Source organism: Hemitrygon akajei, chromosome 20, assembly GCF_048418815.1.
Source record: "Hemitrygon akajei chromosome 20, sHemAka1.3, whole genome shotgun sequence".
NCBI lineage: Eukaryota > Metazoa > Chordata > Chondrichthyes > Myliobatiformes > Dasyatidae > Hemitrygon > Hemitrygon akajei.
Genome location: NC_133143.1, coordinates 18,450,985 through 18,476,198, shown reverse-complemented (window position 1 = coordinate 18,476,198; position 25,214 = coordinate 18,450,985). Strand labels below are relative to the sequence as shown.

The following is a 25,214-nucleotide window of genomic DNA, read 5'->3' as shown; positions in this document are numbered from 1 at the left end:
AAACTCATAATATCATTGGCACGTCATGAAATTTGTTTTGCGGCAGCAGAACGTTGCAATTCATAATAATAAATGGATAAATTATATTAAGAATATATAGAAAGAAAATTAAATTCAATAAGTAGTACAAAAACAATAGGGGAAAATACTGAGAGAATGTTCATGAGTTTATTGTCCATTCAGAAATCTGATGGTAGTGGGGAAGAAGGGAGAGAGAGAGGGGGGGAGGGAGGGGGAGTGTGTGCGTGCGCGCGCATGCGCGTCTTCATATTCCTGATGGTAGCAATGAGAAGCAGGCATGTTCTGAGTAATGGGGGTCCTTAATAACAGATGCCAGCTTTTTGAGACATCATCTTTTGAAGCCATCCTTGGTGCTGGTGAGGCTTGTGCCCACGATGGAGCTGGCTGAGTTTACCACTTTCTGCAACTTTTTCCAATTCTGTGCACTGGTTCCTCCATACCAGACAGTGTTGCAACCAGTTAGAATGCTCTTCATGGCACATCTGTAAACATTTGAGACTGTCTTTAACGACATTCCAATTCTCCTCAAACTCCCAATGCAGTATAACTGTTGTTGTGCCTTCTTAAATCGCATCAATATATTGTGCCCAGGATGGATCCTCAGAGACGCTGACACCTGGGATCTTGAACTCACCCTTTCCACTGCTGATCCATTGATGAAGACTGACTGGTGTTTGTTCCCTCAACTTCCACTTCCTTAAGTCCATAATCAATTCTTTGTCTTACTGACATTTAGTGCAAGGTTGTTGGTGTGACACCACTCAACCAGCTAATCATCTCACTCCTGTAGGCCTCCTCGTCACCATCTGAAAGTCTACCATGAATAGTGTGCCTTCAGCAAATATATAGATGGCATTTGAGCTGTGCCTAGCCATACAGTTGTGGGTGTAGAAAGAGAGTAGCACAGTAGGCTAAGCACACATACTTGAGGTGCACCAGTGTTGATTGCTAGCGAGAAGGAGGTTGTTATTTCTGATCTACACAGACTGTGGAATCCCAGTGAGAACATCAAGGACTTACATTTGCCTGATCAGGTACAGATAACATGTTCCCTTCCATAAACTCCAATGACCAGATGTGTTACAATGACAATCAATTGGTTTCAGTCACCATTAATTCCAGAATTGCTCAAAACTAAACTTTTCAAATGCCATGATAGGATGTGTGTCTCTGGAGACAGCATTAAACTGTCTTCCACCTGAAATCCTAGCTCTGTTTCTCTTCCCACAAATGCAGCCATATCTGCTAATTCCAGCATTTAGTGTTTTTTCAGTTTTTAAAACATTTGCACTTTTTATTATTTCTAGCTTTAAACTAGTGAGGCATAGTCTTTGAGGTGTTTTTGTTAACAGTTCAATTTGTAGCAAACATCAACATCAATAAAACAGATCATCTAATCATCACTACTAGTAAATACTTTCTTCCAGGGTATATTGGCTGCTACAATTTAGAGGTGCTGAAAGAAGCCATATGGAGCCAGTGATCATTAATGGAGAATGTGTGGAGCAGGTTAAGACCTACAAGTATCTGGGAGTACAGTTAGACGAGAAGCTTGACTGGACTGCCAACACAGATGCCTTGTGCAGGAAGGCACAGAGTCGAATGTACTTCCTAAGAAGGTTGGCGTCATTCAATGTCTGTAGTGAGATGCTGAAGATGTTCTATAGGTCAGTTGTGGAGAGCGCCCTCTTCTTTGTGGTGGCGTGTTGGGGAGGAAGCATTAAGAAGAGGGACGCCTCACGTCTTAATAAGCTGGTAAGGAAGGCGGGCTCTGTCGTGGGCAAAGTACTGGAGAGTTTAACATTGGTAGCTGAGCGAAGGGCGCTGAGTAGGCTACAGTCAATTATGGATAACTCTGAACATCCTCTACATAGCACCATCCAGAGACAGAGAAGCAGTTTCAGTGACAGGTTACTATCGATGCAATACTCCTCAGACAGGATGAAGAGGTCAATACTCCCCAATGCCATTAGGCTTTACAATTCTACAACCAGGACTTAAGAACTTTTTAAAAGCTATTATTAATGCTTTTTGAGATGGTGATTTAGATACATATCATATTTTTTTACTGAGTTAAGTATTGTATGTAATTAGTTTTGCTACAACAAGTGTATGGGACATTGGAAAAAAAGTTGAATTTCCCCATGGGGATGAATAAAGTATCTATCTATCTATCTAGAAGCAACACAAACAAAATTTTATGAAATGATCACAACGACATTCAAATGACCCAAAATTCCTAAAAATGTAGTTCATTCAAAAGCCAGCAAGAGAAATACACACAGAAAATAATTCTCTAAGACCTCCTCCTATCATTTATTTCTATACTCTTAGCTCATGAAATATTGAAAACCTTAATTCCAAGAAACTGCTTTAATCAACCCCAGCTATTTGCTAGATTTAGTGCTTCATATGTATCAGCAGCACCATCTAGTGGGACTTAAAAATAAAGCTCAAATACATCAATTTTATTGAACAGGCATCTGGTGCAAAGAAAAACAAATTTAATACCAATAAATGACTCCTTTTGAATTCTGATGTCAATGTTTGCCAAAGAAAAGGAAATTGTAGCTTAAATATTAGTCATATAAAACATTTCAATTTGGGAAACAGTGAGAAGTACTCATAAAATTCAGAAACAGAAACTGCTACAAATATTTAGCACATGCGTCATATGGTTAGAGAGCAAAAGCTAATATTTCAGATTAAAGGTCTGTTTCAACTTTTATTTAAGATTTTCAGCATACAGAGTATCTTAATTTTGTACTGATGAAATAAGGCTCATTCATTCATTCAGAAGTTACAAGACAAACTCTTAATTTTGCACTATGAAAATATTTCTGCACATTGTAAAATACTTTCCTCATTAAACTACAAATACAAGAAAGTCTGCAGATGTTGGAAATTCAACACACATAAAATGCTGGAGGAACTCAGCAGGTCAGGCAGCATCTATGGAAATTCAAGTACATTTATTATCAAAGAATATAAATTGTACAATTTTGAGACTTATTTACTTACAGGTAGCCACAAAGAAAGAAACTCGAAAGAACACAACTTAAAAAAAATGAAAATCAAAGACCAACACCCAATGCAGGAGAGAAAAGGGAAAAAATGAATAAATAGTTGATGTTTCAGGCCAAGACCCTTCTCTAGGGCTGAAAAGCAAAGACAAAACACATTTTATCTGTGTTGCTTCTTCACTAAACTACTTGTCAGATCACAGGATTGTGGCTGTTTAGAACTTCTTTTTTCTTGCTATAATGTATTGCTAGAAGTTCCCCCAACGTAATGATGATGTTAGTGTGCCTGCTTTCCCATATTTTCTGTTAAGTTACTGACACATGGGACTTGTACAAAACCAAATTCCCAAATGAATAACCAGTGCAGCCAATGATCCAGTCCCCATTTCTAACCTTGCAACTAACAATTTTTCTTATAATTGCAAATGAAATCTGACAATAACTTCATGACCTACAGTTATCTTTTAATGCACTATCTAGTAATCTCACCAAATTAGTAGGCACGGCAACCAAATCATGGCAAAGTATAAAAAAATGCAATGCTATGTAGATAGGGTTGAAAAATATTTGAGAACCTAGATTTATTTGTGTAATAAGGAACACAATAGTTGCTAATTAATAGACAGTGATCTAATAAAATGTACAAAAAAGTTAAGATCTTAAGCATTCGCTCAATGCACTATTCCTCCATACAATATTTCATCAACAACAGGATTGCCAGTACCATTCTCTGCCTAACTCCATTTCAGAGGGAAATCAATACTTTTAGAAGCATATTTAACATGGATTGTTGTAACATAATGTCTTTCTGGAGAGGAGCTAAAAACAAAAACAAAAAAATCTGTATATACTTGATGCAAAAAATATTGAAGTTGAGAATACACCTTGAATTTCATGCTTCCAGTTTACTGTAAGATCAAATATATACAGATAAAACCAATGCAGCATATTGAATTTTATAATGAAGAGCATAGAATTCATCCAAAAAAATAAAGTAACTAATTTGTGTAAAACATCAGTTGGATTCTAGTATTGTATTCCATATTGTACATGTTTGGCAGGATAATGCCGAAGTACTGTAAATACGGAGAAACAAAAAAACTGCAAATAGTGTAAATTTGAAATAAAGACAGCCTTTGTGGACAGAGAAACAGCATTAACATTTCAGATTTATGACTGTTCATCAGAATGACATGAAGCATTATCTGTTTCTCCTTCGACAGATACTGTATATATTGGAAAAGAATTAAATTATGAAAAGCTTTAAAAGAGTGAAGACCATTTACTCTGATAGGGAAATTAATGGCAGGGGCTCAATAATTTAAAGTTCTTTTATTTGATCCTTTGCCATGGCCAGTTCTCATCCTTACATGCTACCCCTCAATAAAAGCAACCGACTAGATTCCAACTGCACATCAACAACATTGCTTTACCTCATCTCTGCCTCTCTCAAACCTCCACCTGTTGATGTCCCTAAAGTGTCACAAACAATAGTACACAAAACAGGAAAATTGATCATCTGAATGTTGGGAAAGGAAGAAGAAAGATATGCACTTAAATTTCAGGAACACACCTTAGCACATTCCATATGGTATAGTCAAGTGTAATTGAAGTGCAGTTAATATACTGTAAACTGAAGAAATACGTAAGTAAACCTCCAGGCATCACCAACAACGGCGATGTAATAATGACAGAATAATCTGTATAGCTATTGTGCATAAAGAAATAAATACTATTTAGGATTCAGAAAGTAATTTCCTTTATCCTGCATCAAAATAATGCCTCATTCACCTCAGAACAAATAAGGCCTTGATTCAGTATACCAAAAATACTGAATACTAACGATAATAACACTTAAAATACTACATCATATTGTTTGTGATCAGGACTCAAGTGGTCTCAAAACTGCTCTAAGTATTTAACAGCATTATGACTGCCACGTTCCACCACTATTAACATCCTGGAGTTCAAGACTGAACAGAAGTGTAACCGGATTGGTTATATATATTCTGACTATGTCATATAGTGGCTATCCTGTGATAACTCACCTTCCCAAAGCTTTTCCACTATCTGCAAACCATAGGTCAGCAGTATGATGTAACTTTCTAAATTGCCTGAATAAGTAGAGTTCCAATGAAAAATTTAAGAATATCCAAGAGAAATCTGCCCACTTGACTTATTCTGTCGCCCTAAGCATTTGCTCCCTTCTAATAATCTGTAGAATCCACAAGTCACATTGTAGAAAATCATATCTTTAATAGCATGCTACTAAACAACAACCTTTATCAGGTGGGAAAACAACAGGAGCAGATGTATGGGTTTGCAATGTATAGAAGTACTTCTCTAAGTTAAAATAATCACCAGTCCTTCATTATTAGATCAAAGTGCTACGTAATAGCATACAGTACACACAGTAAATTCAATGTAATCTCTCAACGATGGCACCAGTGAAGAAAGGTGGCTCTAAACCAGTTAGTCCAAGGCCATTTAGGGATATGTATTTTAATACTTTATCAGCAACAGTAAAATTTCCATGAAAGTAAATAGAAAACCATCCAGCAAATACATACTTTTATAATTGAACTAACTAAACCTAGAAGATATTCACCACTCACACCCCCTTTACATTAGTGACACAGCAGTGGAAACTGCAAATAGTTTCAAATACATGGGAGTGTACATCACACATAACCTCTCATGGCCCCAGAATGTATCCTAGTCAAGCTCACTAACTGCCCTACTTTATGAAGAGGCTCAAGAGAGTTGCACTTTGCACATCCATGCTCACGTTACTCTATATATGCAGTAGAGAACATCCTAACAAGCTGCATCATGGCTTTGTACGAAAACTGCACTGCGGCAGACAGGAAGACTCCACAACAGGTTGTCAAAACTGCCTAATGTATCACAGGCCTACCCACCATCAAGGACATTCATTCTTTCTTTCTTTCTTTTTCAATCTTTTTATTAGTATTAATAATATTATGAACAAAATACAATTAATATATTAATAAAGGGATTACAAACATACAAATTCCCATTACACATGAAGGAATACATAAGCAATGAATACAGTATAAGTAAGTTTTCCCGAAACATGAACCATATAGTATATATATGAACAAGGTAAATCTAGATATTTCATAATATATAATATAAAAAAAGAAAAAAAAATATATGCAAAGTTGACTAACCTACTAATCTAGTATCTAAGGAAAAAAAAAGGAAGCAAAAAAAGAAAAAAAAACTTTAAAAAAAGAGAAAAAAAAGGGCTGTTTATAGTATCTCACAAGAATACATAAACATCAATGTCGTCAACTCCGATCCTCTCAACATAAACACGATTAAAGCTGAAAAAACCAATAAGCTTGGCACAGGGCCATATTACATCATATGAAAATATTGAATAAATGGTCTCCATATCTTTTCAAATTTAATAGGTATCAAATACAGCACTTCTAATTTTTTCTAAATTTAGACATAACAGTTTGAGAAAGCCAATGAAATACCGTGGGAGGATTAATTTCCTTCCAATTCAACAAAATAGATCTTCTAGCCATCAAAGTGAGAAAAGCAATCATTCAACAGGCGGAAGGAGATAAATGGAGTGAGTCCATCATCGGTAAACCAAAAATTGCGGTAATAGGATGGGGTTGTAAATTGATGTTCAGTACCGCAGAGATAATATCAAAAATATCTTTCCAATATTTTTTCAAAAGCGGACATGACCAAAACATATGAGTTAAAGACGCGATTTCTAATTGACATCTGTCACAAATAGGGTTTATATAAGAATAAAAATGAGCTAATTTATCCTTGGACATATGGGCCTTGAATTGTATTAATGAATGTTTGGCACATATAGATGATGTATTAACTAATTGAAGAATTCTATCCCAATTCTCAATAGGAATAATAAGATTGAGCTCTCTTTCCCAATCATTTTTGGTCTTATCAAAGGGCACTGAACGTATCTTCATAATTATATTATAAAGTTTTGATATAAGCCCTTTTTGAGAAGGGTTTAATTCAAACAAACTCTCCAAAATATCTGAAGACACAAAATTTGGAAACGTAGGAAGTACCATACTTAAAAAATGCCTAACCTGTAAGTATCTAAAAAAATGAAATCTAGGCAAATTATATTTATTAGATAATTGCTCAAAAGACATAAAACAGTTGTCCGAAAATAAATCGGAAAATCTTAATAAACCCTTAGTTTTCCAAGCCAAAAAAGCTTGATCTATAATTGAGGGGTGGAAACATCAAGGACATTCAGTATGAAAGGTGTCAGAAAAGCACCAGTAACATCATGAAGGATTCCATTCTCCCTGCTCATGGACTGTTTGTCCCACTCCAACAGAGAGAAAGCTACAAGCATCCACATCAGGCCTACCAGACTCAAAATCTGCCAGCAGGACATCAACCGTCTCGACTTCACCACACCGTGTTCCAATTCCAACCTCACTCCTTCCGAACGCTCTGCTCTCCACTCCCTCCGCACCAATCCCAACCTTACTATAAAACCTGCTGATGGGGGGGGGGGCGGCGCTGTTGTAGTCCGGCGTACTGACCTCTACCTGGCTGAGGCACAGCGACAATTCGCTGATACCTCCTCTCATTTACCCCTCAATCATGACCCTACTAAGGAGCACCAGGCCATTGTCTCCTATACCATCACCAACCTTATCAGCTCTGGGGATCTCCCATCCACTGCCATCAACCTGATAGTTCCCACACCCCACACTTCCCATTTCTACCTCCTACAGATCCACAAACCTACCTGTCCAGATAGACCCATTGTCTTAGCTTGCTCCTGCCTCACCGTACTCATTTCTGCATACCTTGACACTGTTTTATACCCCTTTGTTCAATCCCTTCCCACCTATGTTTGTGACACTGCACACGCTTTGAATTTTTTCAATGATTTTAAGTTCCCTGGCCCCCACCACCTTATTTTCACCATGGACGTCCAGTCCCTATATACCTCCATCCCCCACCAGGAAGGTCTCAAAGCTCTCCGCTTCTTTTTGGATTCCAGACCTAACCAGTTCCCCTCTACCACCACTCTCCTCCGTCTAACGGAATTAGTCCTTAATCTTAATAATTTCTCCTTTGGCTCCTCCCACTTCATCCAAACCAAAGGTGTAGCTACGGGCACCCGTATGGGTCCCAGCTATACCTGCCTTTTTGTTAGCTTTGTGAAACAGTCCATGTTCCAAGCCTATACTGGTATCCGTCCCCCCACTTTTCCTTCGCTACATCAACAACTGCATTGGTGCTGCTTCCTGCACACATGCTGAGCTCGTTGACTTCATTAACTTTGCCTCCAACTTTCACCCTTCCCTCAAATTAACCTGGTCCATTCCCAACACCTCCCTCCCCTTTCTTGATCTTTCTGTCTCCGTCTCTGGAGACAGTTTATCTGTTGATATCTACTAAAAGCCCATGGACCCTTACAGCTACCTGGACTATTCCTCTTCCCACCCTGTCTCTGGCAAAAATGCCATCCCCTTCTCGCAATTCCTCCATCTCCCCCACATCTGCTCTCAGGATAAGGCATTCCATTCCAGGACAAAGGAAATGCTTTCCTTTTTTTTTTAAAGGAAGGGGCTTCCCTTCCTCCACCATCAACTCTGCTCTCAAACTCATCTCTCCCATTTCACGCACATCTGCTCTCACCCCATCCTCCCGCCACCCCACTAGGGATAGGATTCCCCTTGTCCTCACCTACCACCCCACCAGCCTCCGGGTCCAACATATAATTCCGCCACCTCCAACGGGATCCCACCACCAAGCACATCTTTCCCTCACCCCCTCTTTCTTCTTTCCGCAAGGATCGCTCCCTACGCGACTCCCTTGTCCATTCGTCCCCCTCATCCCTTCCCACTGATCTCTCTCCCGGCACTTATCCTGGTAAGCGGAACAAGTGCTACACCTGCCTTTACACTTCCTCCCTCACCACCATTCAGGGCCCCAGACAGTCCTTCCAGGTGAGGCAACACTTCACCTGTGAGTCAGCTGGTATGATATACTGCGTCTGGTGCTCCCGGTGCGGCCTTCTATATATTGGTGAGACCCGACGCAGACTGGAAGACCGGTTCACTTAACACCTACGCTCTGTCCGCCAGAGAAAGCAGGATCTCCCAGTGGCCACACATTTTCATTCCATGGATAGGTCTAACTATGGCCTCCTCTACCGTCAAAATGAAGCCAATTCAGGTTGGAGGAACACCACCTTATATTCCGTCTGGGTAGCCTCCAACCTGATGGCATAAATATTGATTTCTCTAACTTCCTGAGCCTCAATGTAACAACATTCTTCACTATAACAAACTTTACCAGTAATGAAAGTATTTAGAAATACTTTTTGAAACAAACTGCAACTGCCTTTTTTAAAAAAACCATGACATTTTAGCTTGCAATGTTTGTAGTTTAAAACTCCAAATTATGTTTGCAAGATCACGTTACTTACACATTTGCAAAAAGGGGTTGCAACTAAACATTCCAGAACGTATTACTAATAAAAAAAAACAAGAACTGGGCACTATAAGCATTTGTTCCTTATATGCCACGCCGTATGCTATGGCCAATCATGGTCTTTCCACGACCATGATAGTTCTTGGCAAATTTTTCTACTGAAGTGCTTTCCCGTTGTCTTCTTCTAGGCAGTGTCTCTGCACGCTGAGTGACTCCCCTCCACCCCCCCAGCATCAGCATCAAAATACAGCACAGAAACAGGCCCTTTGACATACCTAGTCCATGTCAAATCATTTAAACTCCCATCAACCTGCACCGGGACCATACCCCTACCATCCATTTACCTAACCAAATTTCTCTGAAGTGTTGAAATCAAGCTTGCATGCACCACTTGTGCTGGCAAATCATTCCATACTCTCACGACCCCCTGAGTGAAGAAGTTTCTCTCATGTTCCCCTTAAACTTTTCAACCTTAATCTATGACTTCTGTTTGTAATCCCACCCAACCTCAGCGGAAAAACCTGCTTGCATTCACCCTATTTATACCCCTCCTAATTTTGTATACCTCTATCAAATCTCCCACGTTCCAAGGAATAAAGTCCTAATCTATTCAATCTTTCCTTGTAACTCTTGTCCTATAGACTTGGCACCATCCTTGTAAATTTTCTCTGTTATATACACAAAATGCTGGTCTTGGCCTGAAACACCGAGTGTACTTTTTCCCCATGGATGCTGCCTGGCCTGCTGAGTTCCTCCAGCATTTTTGTGTGTGTTGCTTTGATTTCCAGCATCTGCAGATGTCCTCTTTGAAAATTTCTCTGTACTCTTTCAATCTTATTTACATTTTTCCTGTAGGTATGTGACCAAAACAGCACATAATACTCCAAATTAGGCCTGATCAATTTCTTAAACAACTTCAACGTAACATCTCCAGTATTCAATATACTGATTTATGAAGGTCAACCTGCCAAAAGCTTTCTTTATGACCCTATCAACCTATGACACCACTTTCAACAAATTATGGGCCTGTATTTCCAGATCCCTTTGTTCTATCACACTCCTCAGTGCCCCACCATTCACTGTGTAGGACCTACCCCTGGTTGGTCCTATCAAAGTACAGCACCTCATTATGTCTGCATTAAATTCTATCTGCCATTTTTCAGTCCATTTTCCAGTTGGTTCAGATACTGCTGCAAACCATGATGGCCTTCCTCATCGCCCGCTATAACCCAAATCTTGGTGTCATCTGCAAATCTTCTGATCTACTTAACCACATTATCATCCAGATCGTTGATATAGTGATACAGATGATAAACAAAGGGCCCAGCACTGATCCTTATGGCACTCCACTAGTCACAGGCCTCCAGTTAGAGACGCAACCATCTACTATACCCTCTGGCTTCTCCTACAAAGCCAACATCTAATCAAATTTACTACAGGTACCTCATCTTGAATGCCGAGCGACTGAACCTTCTTGACCAATATCCCATGCTATACTTTCTCAAATGCCTTACTAAAGTCCACGTAGACAACATCCACTACCTTGCCTTCATCAACTTTCCAGATAACTTCATGGAAAAACTCTAAGAATGGTTAGACATAACCTACCACACAAAGCAATGCTGACTATTCTTAATTAGTGCGCATCTATCCAAATACTTATATATACCCGGTCCCTCAAAATACCCGCTAATAACTTACCCACTACTAATGTCAGGCTCAACATTCTATTATTATTACAGCCTGTCTTGAACAGTGGAACAACATTAATTATCCTCCAATTCTCTGGTATCTCATCTGTCCCCAAGGATGATATAAATATCTGTTAGGTTTTGTCAATTGTTGAACTAGCCTCCCGCAGGGTGCAACGGGAACACCTTGTCGGACCCTAGGGATTTATCTATCTTAATCTGCCCCAGGACAGCAAAAATCTCCTCCTCTGTAATCTATATAGGGTCAATGAAATTGATTCTACTTTGCCTCACTTCTATAGACTCTGTGTCCGTTTCCGGAGTAAATACAGAGCAAAAAATTTATTTAAGAACTTCCCTACCTTTTTTGGCTCCACACATGGATTACCATTCCAATCTTCCGGAGGACCAATTTTGTTCTTTGCAATTCTTTTAACATTTCTGTAGAATCCCTTAGGATTCTCCTTCACTTCGTCTGTTAAGGCAACCTCATGCCTTCTTTTAGCCTTCCTGATTTCTTTAAGTGTTCCCTTACATTTCTTATACTCCATAAGCACCCCATTTGTTCCTACCTGCCTATACCTGCTACGCACCTCCTTTTTTTTTTCTTAACCAGGGCCTCAATATCTCTTGAAAACCAAGATTCCCTACTCCTGTCATCTTTACCATTTATACTGACAAGCACATACAATACTCTTCTGCTAGGCATCAGTGGTCATACAACCAGGACTAGTGATATGCACCAGCTGTTCATACGGCCATTCACTACCTGTTCCCACGGCTTCATGAAACCTTGATTTTGGGGTTGGGGGGTGGGGGAGGCTACTACACCTTGCCCAAGAAGACTTGCAGGCCAGTGGAGTGAACGAGCGCCTCACACCTCTTTTGGTAGAGATGTATCTCCAGCCTGCCACCCAATGACCATTAATAGGATCTAAATTAAAGAAAAAAAACTTACCAAGTTTTGTTGTCAGGGCATCCAGACCTGCTAATAATGCTGGGATTTCTTGGAGTTGCTCCTGCAGTTCCATTAAGTGATTCTTTTTCTTTTCCCAGTATGCAGATAGGACCACCACTTTGCCATCTACTATCTAAAAGTTAAGCCAGATGGAAACGCATTTGAAAAACTACAATTTAATTATGGGCTAACTGGGGGAAAAAAAATCAAATATTTTTAACCTTAATTTCCCACATGTGCTGTCACACTTAACATTTCTTAACTGAAATAACGAGTTAATTCTAAGTTTTTCAGCACAGTAATCAATTGAATTGTCTGCAGTGGATTTCTGTAGGTAATATTGTACTACAATAATGCCATATGATCTTCAACTGTTTATTTCCCTTATTTTACATCTATCAATAAAATTATCAGAATGAAAAAAGTTTAGCTATCACAAGTTTTTAAACAGCCCTCCAGAAACGCATATGTGAATCAGAGATAAGATCATACACAAGTTCTTAAAAAAACATTAACTGAGGAAAGGAGACAGGACACTGTAGATGCTGGAATGTGCAGCAATAAACAATTTGCTGGAGGAACTCAGTGGATCATTTAACATCTGTTAAATGTAAAGTGATGTACTCTGGAGAATCTCAACTCATCATGGTTTGCAAGTGAGGCACAAGAGCCTACACCATGTTAATTGCTCCTTTAAGGAAAGTTTAAGTAAAGAGAAAGCCACTCCTCAAATATTAGGAGGAAATAACAAAAAATGTCTTTAACTATACAGAAAACATCTTGACTGTTTGTAATAGACACAGTGATGGAGATCAAAGTACAAGGAACCTGCTTGTGCCAATATTTGAAATTAAAAGATTTATGAATAAAGCACTGAGTAAACTAGTTATTCTCAAGACCTAGCGCCAATTTCTTATGTGCTCTGTGATTAAAAAGTAAAATAAATGTTCAACTAAAATAAGAACACTAGAAAGTTTACGTCAAGAACAGGCCATTCAGCCTAACAAAGCTTGCCAAATTCTTATATACACAGTATGCTGAAATAATTATCGAGTTTATTATCCACTTATAACCTTAATGATTTTGAAACCTTCTATCATGTCTCCTCTCATTCTACATGTACTTAAGCTAAAAAGATTTTATTCTTTCAATCTTTCTTCTTAGCTTATACACTGCAGACCTGGAATGAGTCACGCCGCCTTTCTCTGAACTCTCTGCAGTGCCTTCACATTCCTCATAAAATATGGAGACCAAAATTGCACACAGTACTCAAGGTGTGGCCTCACAAGCGCATTATATACAACTTAAGGAGAACAGCTCTCAATTTGAACTCCACCGAGCACATTATATAGCCCAAAATTCTTAATCGCTTCTGTGCATTGTCTAGATGATGAGTCAACCAGGACATCCAAATGCTTCTCATACAGTGCACTTTCTAACTCAAGACTCTCCACTGTATATTTAACATTTCTACTTCCTGTATGTAATATTTTACATTTACTTACATTAAATTTCATCTCCCCACATCTGGATTTTGTTTAGATCTAACAGTATTGATTCTGTTGCCAATTATCAGCCTGCCCCCTTAACTATGTGTCATCTGCAGACTTTACTAGTTTATTTGTTATGTGCTTATCCAAATCATTAATGTAAATTAAAAGCAGTGGCGGCCCCAAATCTGATCCCTGCGGAACCCCACTTTCAACATCTTCCAGATGTGAAAATGATCCTCTCACCATAACTCGTTTTCTGTTTTTGAGCAAATTCTGCACCCATTTGGACAACTTACCCTGAATCCCTATCTCCTGTAATTTGATTATTAACCTCTTGTGGGATACCCTGTCAAAAGCCTTCTGGAAGTCCAAGTAAATGACATCAACCGCTCTACTGCTATCATGAATTTTAGTTGCCTCTCATAGAACGCTATCATATTAGTAAAACCTGATTTCCCCTTTCTGAACCCATGCTGGCTTTCTGCTAACATGCCTATTCCTGTCAGCTGCTTTTCCATCTCATTCTTTATTAATGTCTCCATTATCTGACTATGGTACACGTTAAGCTTACTGGTCTATAGTTACCAGAGTCAGTGCAGTCACTCTTCTTGTATACCGGGACAATGTTAGCCCATTTTCAGTCCTTTGGGATTTCACCAGTCTTCACTGACTTTTGAAAAATACATGTTAGGGGTTTGTCTATATAAACACAGACCTCTTTAAGTACCTTTGGATACATATTGTCTGGTCCTGAAGATCAACTTTCAGCCTCTTCAGCAGAAGCAGGACCTCACTTCCTAAGATCTCTAAGTCACTTAAAACCTTATTTTTCTCTACACTTAACTGCATATTACTAACATCTTCACAGACGAATACTTCAGTAAAATACAAGTTAAGAGTACCCACTATGTCCTTCTCTGCATAATTTATCACTCCTCTATTATTCCTAATACACTTAACTTCCTTCTCGACTTTTCTTTTACTACTAAAGTATCGAAAAAAATCTCTTGGGGTCATTCTTAGCATCATCAGCAATATCCTTCTCAACCTTCCTTTTGGCAATCTGAATTTCCCTCTTGACTATAGCTCTCATATTTTCATATGCCCTACGGTTCACATCATTACTATTTTTTTGTGTATTCCTTATATAGCTGTCTTTTCTTCAATAATGTTGTATGTATACCACTATTGATCCATGTAGTTGATCTATTGTTTTTATTGTTTCTCCTGACCTTGGTTATGAACATTTCCTGCATTGTGTGTATTACCTCTTTAAATCTACCCCATTGTTCCTCAACTGACTCAACGTCAAGTAGTTCCATCCAGTTTACCTTCTGAAGTCTTTGACGCATCTGCACAAACTTTGCCTTTCTGAAATTCAATTTAATGGCTTAGGTTTTTAGTGACATACTCACCACAAAAACTTCGAGACAACAATACAAGCAAAATTATTAAGGATATAAAACAACCACTAGATGGAGTAGTCACTTTATTAATCATCTCAATACAACAAATCAGAACAAGAAGTCACATGCGCAGGGTAAGGGAAAGTGACAGCATTTGAAAATCAAAACACAGCAGACACTGGAAATCTAAAATAAATAAAAAAAATCAGAAAAACTACAGTATTGTACTTTTTGAAAAACTTCCTTCCAAGAATTGCACTGCAATTAAATGTGACTTTTATAACCTAAAGCAAAGTCAATTTATAAAATTTAGCAATTCTTAATTTTAAAAAATGAAGAACGTTTTTCTGCATTACACAGTGTAATTTTTTACTTGAAATTACTTGGTTAAAAAGAATAGAACATACTTAGTGAGTATATTTTATAACCTTTGGTCCCCTAAAGCACTCAATTTATAACATAATCCATGCCATAAATTGGGGAATATAATGGGTGCCTTGTAAGTTTCCTCTGAAATACTTTGTCAAAATATATGGTTGTCAGTTTTCCATATTACAGTCGGTCCTCCTTATCCATGGGGGATTGGTTCCGTGACCCCTCGCGGATACCAAAATTCGCGGATACTCAAATCCCTTATTCAACCTGTCTCAATCCAGTGGACCTTGGGACCCAGCGGAACTCCAGACCTTATTTAACCTGTCTCAGTGCGGTGGACATTAGGACCCAGCACCAGAGCTCTGAATGCGCAGTGTTTCTGTTCACGAAAATAATCACGATCATGATTGGAAAAAAAGTGGAAATAATAAAGCGATTCGAATGAGGTGAAACGCCATCGGTCATTGAAAAAGCGTTAGGCCACGTCGGTCAATGATCGGAACAATTTTAAAGGATAAAGTGAGAAAGGATCTGCCCCGATGAAAGTTACAATTATTACTAAGCAACGCAGTGGTTTAATTACTGGGTTTTGGGGTTTTGAATTTTTGATCCTCCACATCAACTCGGCATGGTAGACAGCACACTAGGGAGCGATCTGTCCCGAGTCCTGAGAACTTCTGTTCCCGAGCCCGGCGCTGAAACATATGTTCTTAAGTGTTTTATATGCATAGAAAGGTAAAATATATACTATATACCAAGACAAGTGTATGACTGACGCTAAATAATACCGGATGTACCTGTTCCAACTTACTAAGAGAACTTCTGATTTTTTTCGATCCCGATGCACGATAATCCACGCACATCCTCCCGTATACTTTAAATAATCTCTAGATTACTTATAATACCTAATACAATGTAAATGCTATGTAAAATGGTTGTTATACTGCATTGTTTAGGGAATAATGACAAGAAAAAAAAGTCTGTACATGCTTGAACAACAAGTGCTGGAAGAGCACTTCCGGGTTTTCGCGACTCACGGTTGGTTGAAGTCGCGCATGCGGAATCTGCGGATAAGGAGGGCTGACTGTATTTGAGATATAAATGTTGGCTGTGTCCAGAGATTTCATGAGATGTCTAGATTTAACAACTCATTTTTAAAAATAACAGTTACTACCCCTTAATGATCAGGCCCTTGAACAAAAGTGGATAGCAACACTCATTTAAGGACTCTTACCTTGTTATTTCATGCTCATTACTTATTGCTATTTATTATCTGCATTTGCACAGTTTACAGTTACTGTTCTTTAGATTTACTAAGTATACCCGCAGAAAAAGAATCTTAGGGTTGTATGCAGTGATATGTATGTACTCTGATAATAAATTTTACTTTGAACTTTTAATTTTTAAATCTCTTCCATATTCTTCCTGTTCAATAATAGATACTAAATTTTTAATTAAAATGTTATTTAGAAACATAGAAAACCTACAGTACAATATAGGCCTTTCGGCCCACTAAGCTGTGCCGAACATGTCCTTACCTTAGAACTTACCTAGGGTTACCCATAGCCCTCTATTTTTTTGATCTCCATGCACCTGTCCAACAGTCTCTTAAAAGACCCCATCATATCTGCCTCCACCACTGTCGCTGGCAACCCGCGTGGTTACTAGAAAGACTAAATGAACCATAGGTGTGCCATTGCCTCATTTAAATTTATATATTCTTTGCTTTTTTGTTTATAAAATCCAGAAGAATATTGGAAGTTTTGCTCTGTAATACTTGCAACCACATTTTACTATGTATTTTCAATTTTCCACTTTTGTTCCTAAAACTTATTACCATGTACTTCTTTACATCACTGTAGCTAAACCTCAGATGTCCCCTGACACATACTTCTTCCTTATTAAGCTCTCTATGTTGGCATTTCTACAATTCAATATAACATTCCCTAAATTTAAGTTTAATATTATAATTGCACCTTCATTATCAACCTTATCTTAACACCTGATTTATGCCCAAGTTTACAGACTATAATTTCACTTTTAGCATTGGGGTAGAACATTGGCTGAAAAGTTTACAAATAAAATGAATCCCAACTACAACAGCTTAAATTTAATTAATTATATTTAATAGTACTGTTGATTGCACAGTAATATTTATTAAAGTTTAAGTAACTGTCATCCAAACATAACATTCTTAACTGACCTAATTAGAGCTAATTATTAATCATGCAATAAAAATGGAATTTTGAATTATTCAACTTTAAACAATTATTCACTATTAAACAATATACTATTACTTTTGACTGATCCGATGTTATAACCTTTATGAACACAATTTAAAATTCAGTGTTCAAATCCTTATGGGATTGTCTCTACCTTTGTTACCTCCTCCATTCTGACAACTCCCCAATTATTGCAATTCAAAATATTGCGATCTTTCTGTGTAACAGCAAAATGCTGTTAATTCTGGGTCAAGACATTAAGACCCCTTATCTACACACGAAAATGCTATTTAGTCTAGCAATCAAGGAATGAAGCGATCACTCAGAGATCATGTACTCTATCAGTTGCCAATTAAATGCAGTCAAACAGATGTTTCCCTTATTTTCAACATGGATTAGACTATATTTCCCATGAGATGTCCTAACAGAATAAAATTATTTCAACATTGGTGGTTCCTTTAAGGAATTAAGAATGAGATCGTTGCTTCAAACTATCAAAACATTATCTCCACACCTCAGCCAAAATTGATTCTGGTGCTATTAACCTTCTGCAATAAGAGGCTGCAAGATGTTAATCTTGTCCTCAAGAGCTGAGGGGACATTATCTTATGTGGCAATGCAACATTCCTGCTTCTGTTAATGTGATTAAGGAAATGGGAAGGCACTTCTAACAAAATGGGATCTAGAGTAGCCAATCTCAGAAATGAGATGTCAGAGGAGGTGGTGAAGGAAGAAATTTTTAAGATACATCTGGGCAGGTAGTGAATAGACAGGACAGTGGGATTAATGCAATCCAGTGGATGAGTATAGATAGGCATGATGGTCAGCATACACACGGAAACCCAAGGGAACTGTCTTGGTGCTGAACAACACTAAGACTACCATGCACTGCAATGATGCTGCAAAGAAAATTGCATTCAATTAACCAAAGCAATCAATGGCTGACTTGTAAAATTATTATTTTGTAGTTGGTTGCTCAGTGAGGCAGCAATAACAAGTATAGAGCTACATAGTTCTAAGATAAAAGGAATCACAGATAGTCATGTACTACTGTAAAGTCTCTTGTTGAAATTATAAACACTGGATCCCAGAATTATTATTTATGAGATATTCAATAGTTGGGGAAAATTATCCGATCATTTAGCAGGGGATAAATGCATTGTTAATGAATACTTGGATATCATACCTCTCCAGCTTTAGCACAGTCCTCAGCTCGTTTATGAAGGGCTGCCCACGTATTCTCATACCTTTGAAAAAGAAACAGAAAAATGAAGATGTGCCTGCATTGTTTGAAATGTCAGCTACTTTCATCCTTATCGCCAGTATGCTCAAGTCGATTTTCAATCAAATGCAAACTTTAAAAACACTGTTCTTTTAAAATCAGTAAAAGCAGAACAGCAATATAAAGTGTTTTAGAAAGACTTTATAGGTAATGTTGAAAGACATGAGCTTGAAAATTGAAAATAAAGTTCAAATAATTAAGACACAGAAAACTCAACAAGAACTGGGAAAAAGGTACCAAGGGAAAACAGTGGAGATAAATGATATTACCTCAAAAAATTCTAAACAGCAGAGCAAATAACAAAGCTGCCCTTGAAACTCTGGTAGTTATTTGCTATTACTGCTACCTACTGAGGTCCAGTGTGAACGGCAGCTCGGCAAGAGAACATCCAGATATAACATAGAATCATATCAATCTACCGCACCACAACTGCTTCATCGATTTTATTTTCATGGTCGAGGATGACTCACTTCCAGCCCAGCTCATGGATTCTAAGGGGTCCAAGGGTTTCTAAGCAGGATCTGCAGAACCTACCACAGATTGGGCAGATGGTGCTAATGAGAACAGGCTGATTCTTTGGGGACATTGTGCTACCTCAGTTGTCAAGATTTGAAGTACTCAGCATTTTCCTTTAAGCAGCTAATTCATTTTGAGGGGTCATGGGCCACAGAATCCTACAAACTAGTAAGGATGTTATGTTTTTTCCTTCTAAGGGGTCCTAAAGGATGACACGGAAACATTTTTAGGTCCTCTGGAAAATCATAGAGCTCACGGCAGATTGCTCATTTCAGCACTATGGTATTAAGTACAAAGACAATGCAGTCCGCCAACCACAAAATTGAAAAGAATGGTAGTGAACACAGGACTGAAAGTGTTATATTTGAATGCACACTGTATGCAAAGTAAGGTAGATGATCTTGTAGCAGAGTTAGAAACTGAGTGGTATGACAGTGTAGGCCATACAGAGCTGTGGCTGAAAGAAGATCAGATTTGGGAGTTTAACATCCAAGGATACACATCGTATAGAAAGGATAGACGGGTGAGCAGAGGGGATTGAGTGGCTTTTTGTTAAAAATAAAATCTGATCAGGATCAGAAGATATAGAATCTTTGTGGATTCCTTGGGAAATCCTTGTTAAGAAATTTCATGGATAAAAAAATATGACAGGAGCGATATACAGACCTGGGATGTAGCCAGGATGTGGGGTACAAATTACAACAAGAAAGAAAGAAAGAAAGGCATATAAAAAGGACAATGTTACAATGATCATGGGGGGGAGGGGGTGGCAGAGATTTCAATGTGTAGGAAGATTGGGAAAGTCACGTGTGTGCTAGATCCCAAGAGAAGGCATTAGTAGAATGTCAACGGCTTTTTAGAACAGCTTCTGGTCGAGCCCACTAGGAGAAAGGCAATTCAAGATTTGGTGCTGTGCAATGAACCAGATTTGATTAAGAAGGGTAAAAGAACCTTTAGGAGGCAGTAATCCATAAGACCATAAGATATAGGAGCTGAATTAAGCCATTTTCCCATCAAGTCTGCTCTGTCATTTCATCATGGCTGATCCAATTTTCCTCAGTCCCAATCTCCTGCCTTCTTCCCATAATCCCGTCATGCCCTGACCAATCAAGGATCCTTAATACTTGGCCTCCACAGCTGCCTGTGGTTAAGAATCCCACAGATTCACTGCTCTCTGGCTAAAGAAATTCCTCCGCATCTCTGTTCTAAGAGGATGCCCCTCTATTCTGAGGCTGTCCTCTGGTCTTAGACTCTCCCACCATAGAAAACATCTCCACATTCACTTTATCAAGGCCTTTCACCATTCAATAGGTTTCAATTAGGTCACCCCTCATTCTTCTGAATTCCAGTGAATACAGACTCAGAGCTATCAAGCGCTCTTCATACGACAAGCTTTTCTTTTTCAATATTTTTATTATTGTTATTAATATCAACAAAATAAAATGATACATAGATAATGTGATTACAAACATACACTTTCCAACTAAACATGAATACATACGCAATGATTACAGTATAAATGAGTATTCCCAAATCATGAACGATACAATATACAAATAAACAAGTCAAACCTAGGTATATCATAATATATATATTTTTAAAAAAACAGAAAAAAGAATAAAAAATTATGCAAAAAAACTAATCTAATAATCTAATAACTAATAGAGAAAAAAAACAAAAAAAGGAAAAAGAGAAAAAGAAAAAATAGAAAAAAAGGGCTGTTTATAATATCTCACAACAATAGAAAATCATCAGTGTTGTCAACTCCGATCCTCTCAACATATATACAATCAAAACTGGAAAAACAAATAGGCTTGGAACAGGGTCATATTACATCATATGAAAATATTGAATAAATGGTCTCCATATCTTTTCAAATTTAATAGAAGTATCAAATACAACACTTCTAATTTTTTCTAAATTTAAACATAACATAGTTTGAGAAAACCAATGAAATATGGTAGGAGGATTAATTTCTTTCCAATTCAACAAAATAGATCTTCTAGCCATTAATGTAAGAAATGCAATCATTCGACAAGCGGAAGAGGATAAATGGAGTGAGTCCATCATTGGTAAACCAAAAATTGCAGTAATAGGATGAGGTTGTAAATCAATGTTCAATACCACAGAAATAATATCAAAAATATCTTTCCAATATTTTTTCAAAAGCGGACACGACCAAAACATACGAGTTAAAGACGCTATCTCAGAATGACATCTGTCACAAATAGGATTTATATAGGAATAAAAACGAGCCAATTTATCCTTGGACATATGAGCCCTGTGCACAACTTTAAACTGTATTAATGAGTGTTTAGCACATATAGATGATGTATTAACTAATTGAAGAATTTTATCCCAATTCTCAATAGGGATAATCTTTCCCAATCATTTTCAGTCTTATAAAAGGGCTCTGAACGTATCTTCATAATTATATTGTAAAGTTTTGATATTAGCCCTTTCTGAAAAGGATTTAGTTCAAACAAATTCTCCAAAATACCTGAAGACACAAAATTTGGAAAAGTAGGAAGTACAGTATTTAAGAAATTCCTAATCTGTAAATATCTAAAAAAATGAAATCTAGGCAAATTATATTTATTAGATAATTGCTCAAAAGACATAAAACAATTATCCAAAAATAAATCGGAAAATCGTAATAATCCTTTAGTCTTCCAAGCTGAATAAGCTTGGTCTATAATAGAAGGATTAAAAAAAAGCAATTGGATACAATAGGAATATTTAAAACAAACTGAGTCAACCCAAAAAATTTCCGAAATTGAAACCATATACGTAAAGTATGTTTAACTATCGGGTTGTCAATTCGTTTCGGCAATTTAGAAAGAGCAAAGGGAAGAGAAGTCCCTAAAATAGAACCCAATGCAAATCCTTGTACAGATTTAATTTCCAAGTTCACCCAATGAGGGCTAGAAGATATATCCCAATCCTTTAACCAACATATCAAATATCGGATATTAACTGCCCAATAATAAAATCTAAAATTAGGCAATGCCAATCCACCTTCCTTCTTTGCCTTCTGTAAATATATTTTACCTAACCTAGGATTTTTATTCTGCCATATATATGAGGAAATTTTTGAATCAACATTAGCAAAAAAAAATTTCGGAATAAAAATTGGTACCGCTTGAAATATATATAAAAACTTGGGTAAAATAACCATCTTAATAGCATTAATCCGACCTATCAGAGATAAAGATAGTGGTGACCATTTAGTAAACAAACATTTAATTTGATCAATTAAGGGTAAAAAATTAACCTTAAATAAGTCTTTATAGTTTTTTGTGATTTTAATCCCTAAGTAAATAAAAGAGTCATTAACTAATTTAAAAGGTAAATTTCCATAAATTGGAACCTGTCTATTTAAAGGAAACAATTCACTCTTATTAAGATTTAATTTATACCCAGAAAAATCACTAAATTGAACCAACAATGATAAAACTGCAGGAATGGATTTCTCAGGATCAGAAATAAATAATAATAAATCATCTGCATATAATGATAGCTTATGTATATCTGTCCCATGATTAATGCCAAAAATGTTCTGTGATTCTCTGACAGCAATTGCCAAGGGTTCTAAAGCAATATCAAATAATAATGGACTAAGAGGACAGCCTTGTCTAGTACCCCGAAATAAACAAAAAAAGGGAGATCTTAGATTGTTAGTAAGCACCGAGGCTACTGGAGTATGATATATCAGTTTAATCCAGGAAATAAATGTTGGACTAAAATTAAACTTCTCAAGCACATAAAATAAGTATGGCCATTCAACTCTATCAAATGCTTCCTCCGCATCTAATGAAATAACACATTCTGAAGTGCTATGTGAAGGAGTATAAACAATATTCAATAATCTCCTAACATTGAAAAAAGAATAGTGATTTTTAATAAAACCGGTTTGATCTTCCGAAATAATTTGGGGTAATACCTTCTCCAGCCTGGATGCCAGTAACTTGGAAAAGATCTTGGAATCTACATTCAATAAAGATATTGGTCTATAGGATGCACAGTCAGTAGGGTCTTTATCTTTCTTCAGTATTAAAGAAATGGAAGCTCTATAAAAAGATTGTAGAAGATTGCCCAATCTAATTGCTTCTTCAAAAACCCTGCATAACCAAGAAGAAAGAGTAGCGGAAAAACATTTTAAAAATTCTACTGTATACCCATCTGGACCTGGTGCTTTCCCAGAATCATAGAGGAAATAACCCCTTTAATTTCTGCATCCGTAATAGGAATTTCTAATATTGAAAGATCATCTGATGATAATTTTGGAAAATTCAATTTCCCAAGAAAATCACACATGGTATTACGATCATTAGGGAATTCGGAATGATACAGGGAGGTATAAAAATCTTGAAATGATTTATTTATCTCATCATGGTTAACTGTCAGATCCCCATTCTGCTGACGGATCTTTGTAATTTGACGTTTAACCAAAGCATTCTTCAATTGACTAGCTAACAGTTTACCCGATTTATCACTATGTATATAAAAATCCGATCTGGTTTTCATTAATTGATTTTCAATCGAAGATGTAAGTAATAAACTACGTTCCGTTTGAAGTTCAACCCTTTGTTTGTAAAGCTCCTTACTAGGAGTAATCGAATATTTCTTGTCAATCTCTTTAATTTTATCAACCAATAAAAGAGTTTCCATCTTAATGCGTTTTCTCAGACCAACAGAATAGGAGATAATCTGTCCACGTATATATGCTTTAAAAGTGTCCCAAAGTGTTCTGCAAGAAATATCACCCGTGGAATTAGTTGAAAAGAAGAAATCGATCTGTTCCTTCATAAATTTAATAAAATCCGGATCTTGCAATAAGGTAGAATCAAATTGCCATTGTCTAGCACTAGAAGCTGTATCCATAAATTTAATAGAAAGTTTTAATGGAGCATGGTCAGAGATGGCTATAATATCATAATTACAACCAATTACCGATGGAATAAAACAAGAGTCAATAAAAAATAATCAATTCTCCAGTAGGAATGATAAACATGTGAGAAAAATGAAAACTCTTTGTCCTTAGAATGCCGAAATCTCCAAATATCAAAAATTCCATTATCAGTCAAAAAAAGAGTTAATACAAGTGGCCGACTTATTAGGTAAAGTCTGAGTAGATATAGATTTGTCCATCAAAGGATTTAAACAACAATTAAAGTCACCACCCATTATTAACTTATATTCATTTAGATTAGGTAAAGAAGTAAATAAGGACAAAAAAAATCGGGACAATCCACATTTGGAGCATAAACATTAACTACAGCAACCTTTTTGTTAAAAAGTAAGCCAGTAATTAACAGAAATCTACCATTCGGATCCGAAAAGATATCATGTTGGACAAATGCAATAGAGGAGTCAATAAAAATTGAAACTCCCTTTACTTTGGCATTCAAATTCGAATGATACTGTTGATCCCTCCAAAACCTAAAAAAGCGATAATTGTCCTCTTTCCTCACATGAGTTTCTTGTACAAAAATAATATGAGCATTAAGTCTTTGGAATACTTTGAAAATCTTTTTCCGTTTAATCAGATGGTTTAAATCATTAGTATTCCAAGAGACAAAATTAATAGTCTGAGCCATATTTCTGAAATCAACCCTTTGGTATATAAAGGGTTAACCAAATTATGAACTCATGCACCCGGAAGAGGAACAAAAATAAGGGGCGGACCCGGAAGTGACGACATTTTTGTAGTTTAAAATCAGCCCAAATGAAAAAACTAAAAAAAA

The 25,214-nt window shown here is 37.0% G+C and overlaps 1 protein-coding gene across 2 annotated transcripts in view; it reads right to left on the bottom strand.

Moving 5' to 3' along the window:
• LOC140713618 (dysbindin-like) overlaps window positions 1-25,214 on the bottom strand; it is a 232,272-nt gene that overhangs the window by 167,337 nt on the left and 39,721 nt on the right. For both annotated transcript variants that reach the window (XM_073023950.1, XM_073023951.1), the window contains exons 4-5: window positions 18,856-18,916; window positions 12,174-12,306 (exon numbers count right to left, since the gene is read on the bottom strand). In XM_073023950.1, coding sequence (XP_072880051.1) covers window positions 12,174-12,306; window positions 18,856-18,916 — 194 coding nt within the window. The remainder of the gene's footprint in view (window positions 1-12,173; window positions 12,307-18,855; window positions 18,917-25,214) is intronic.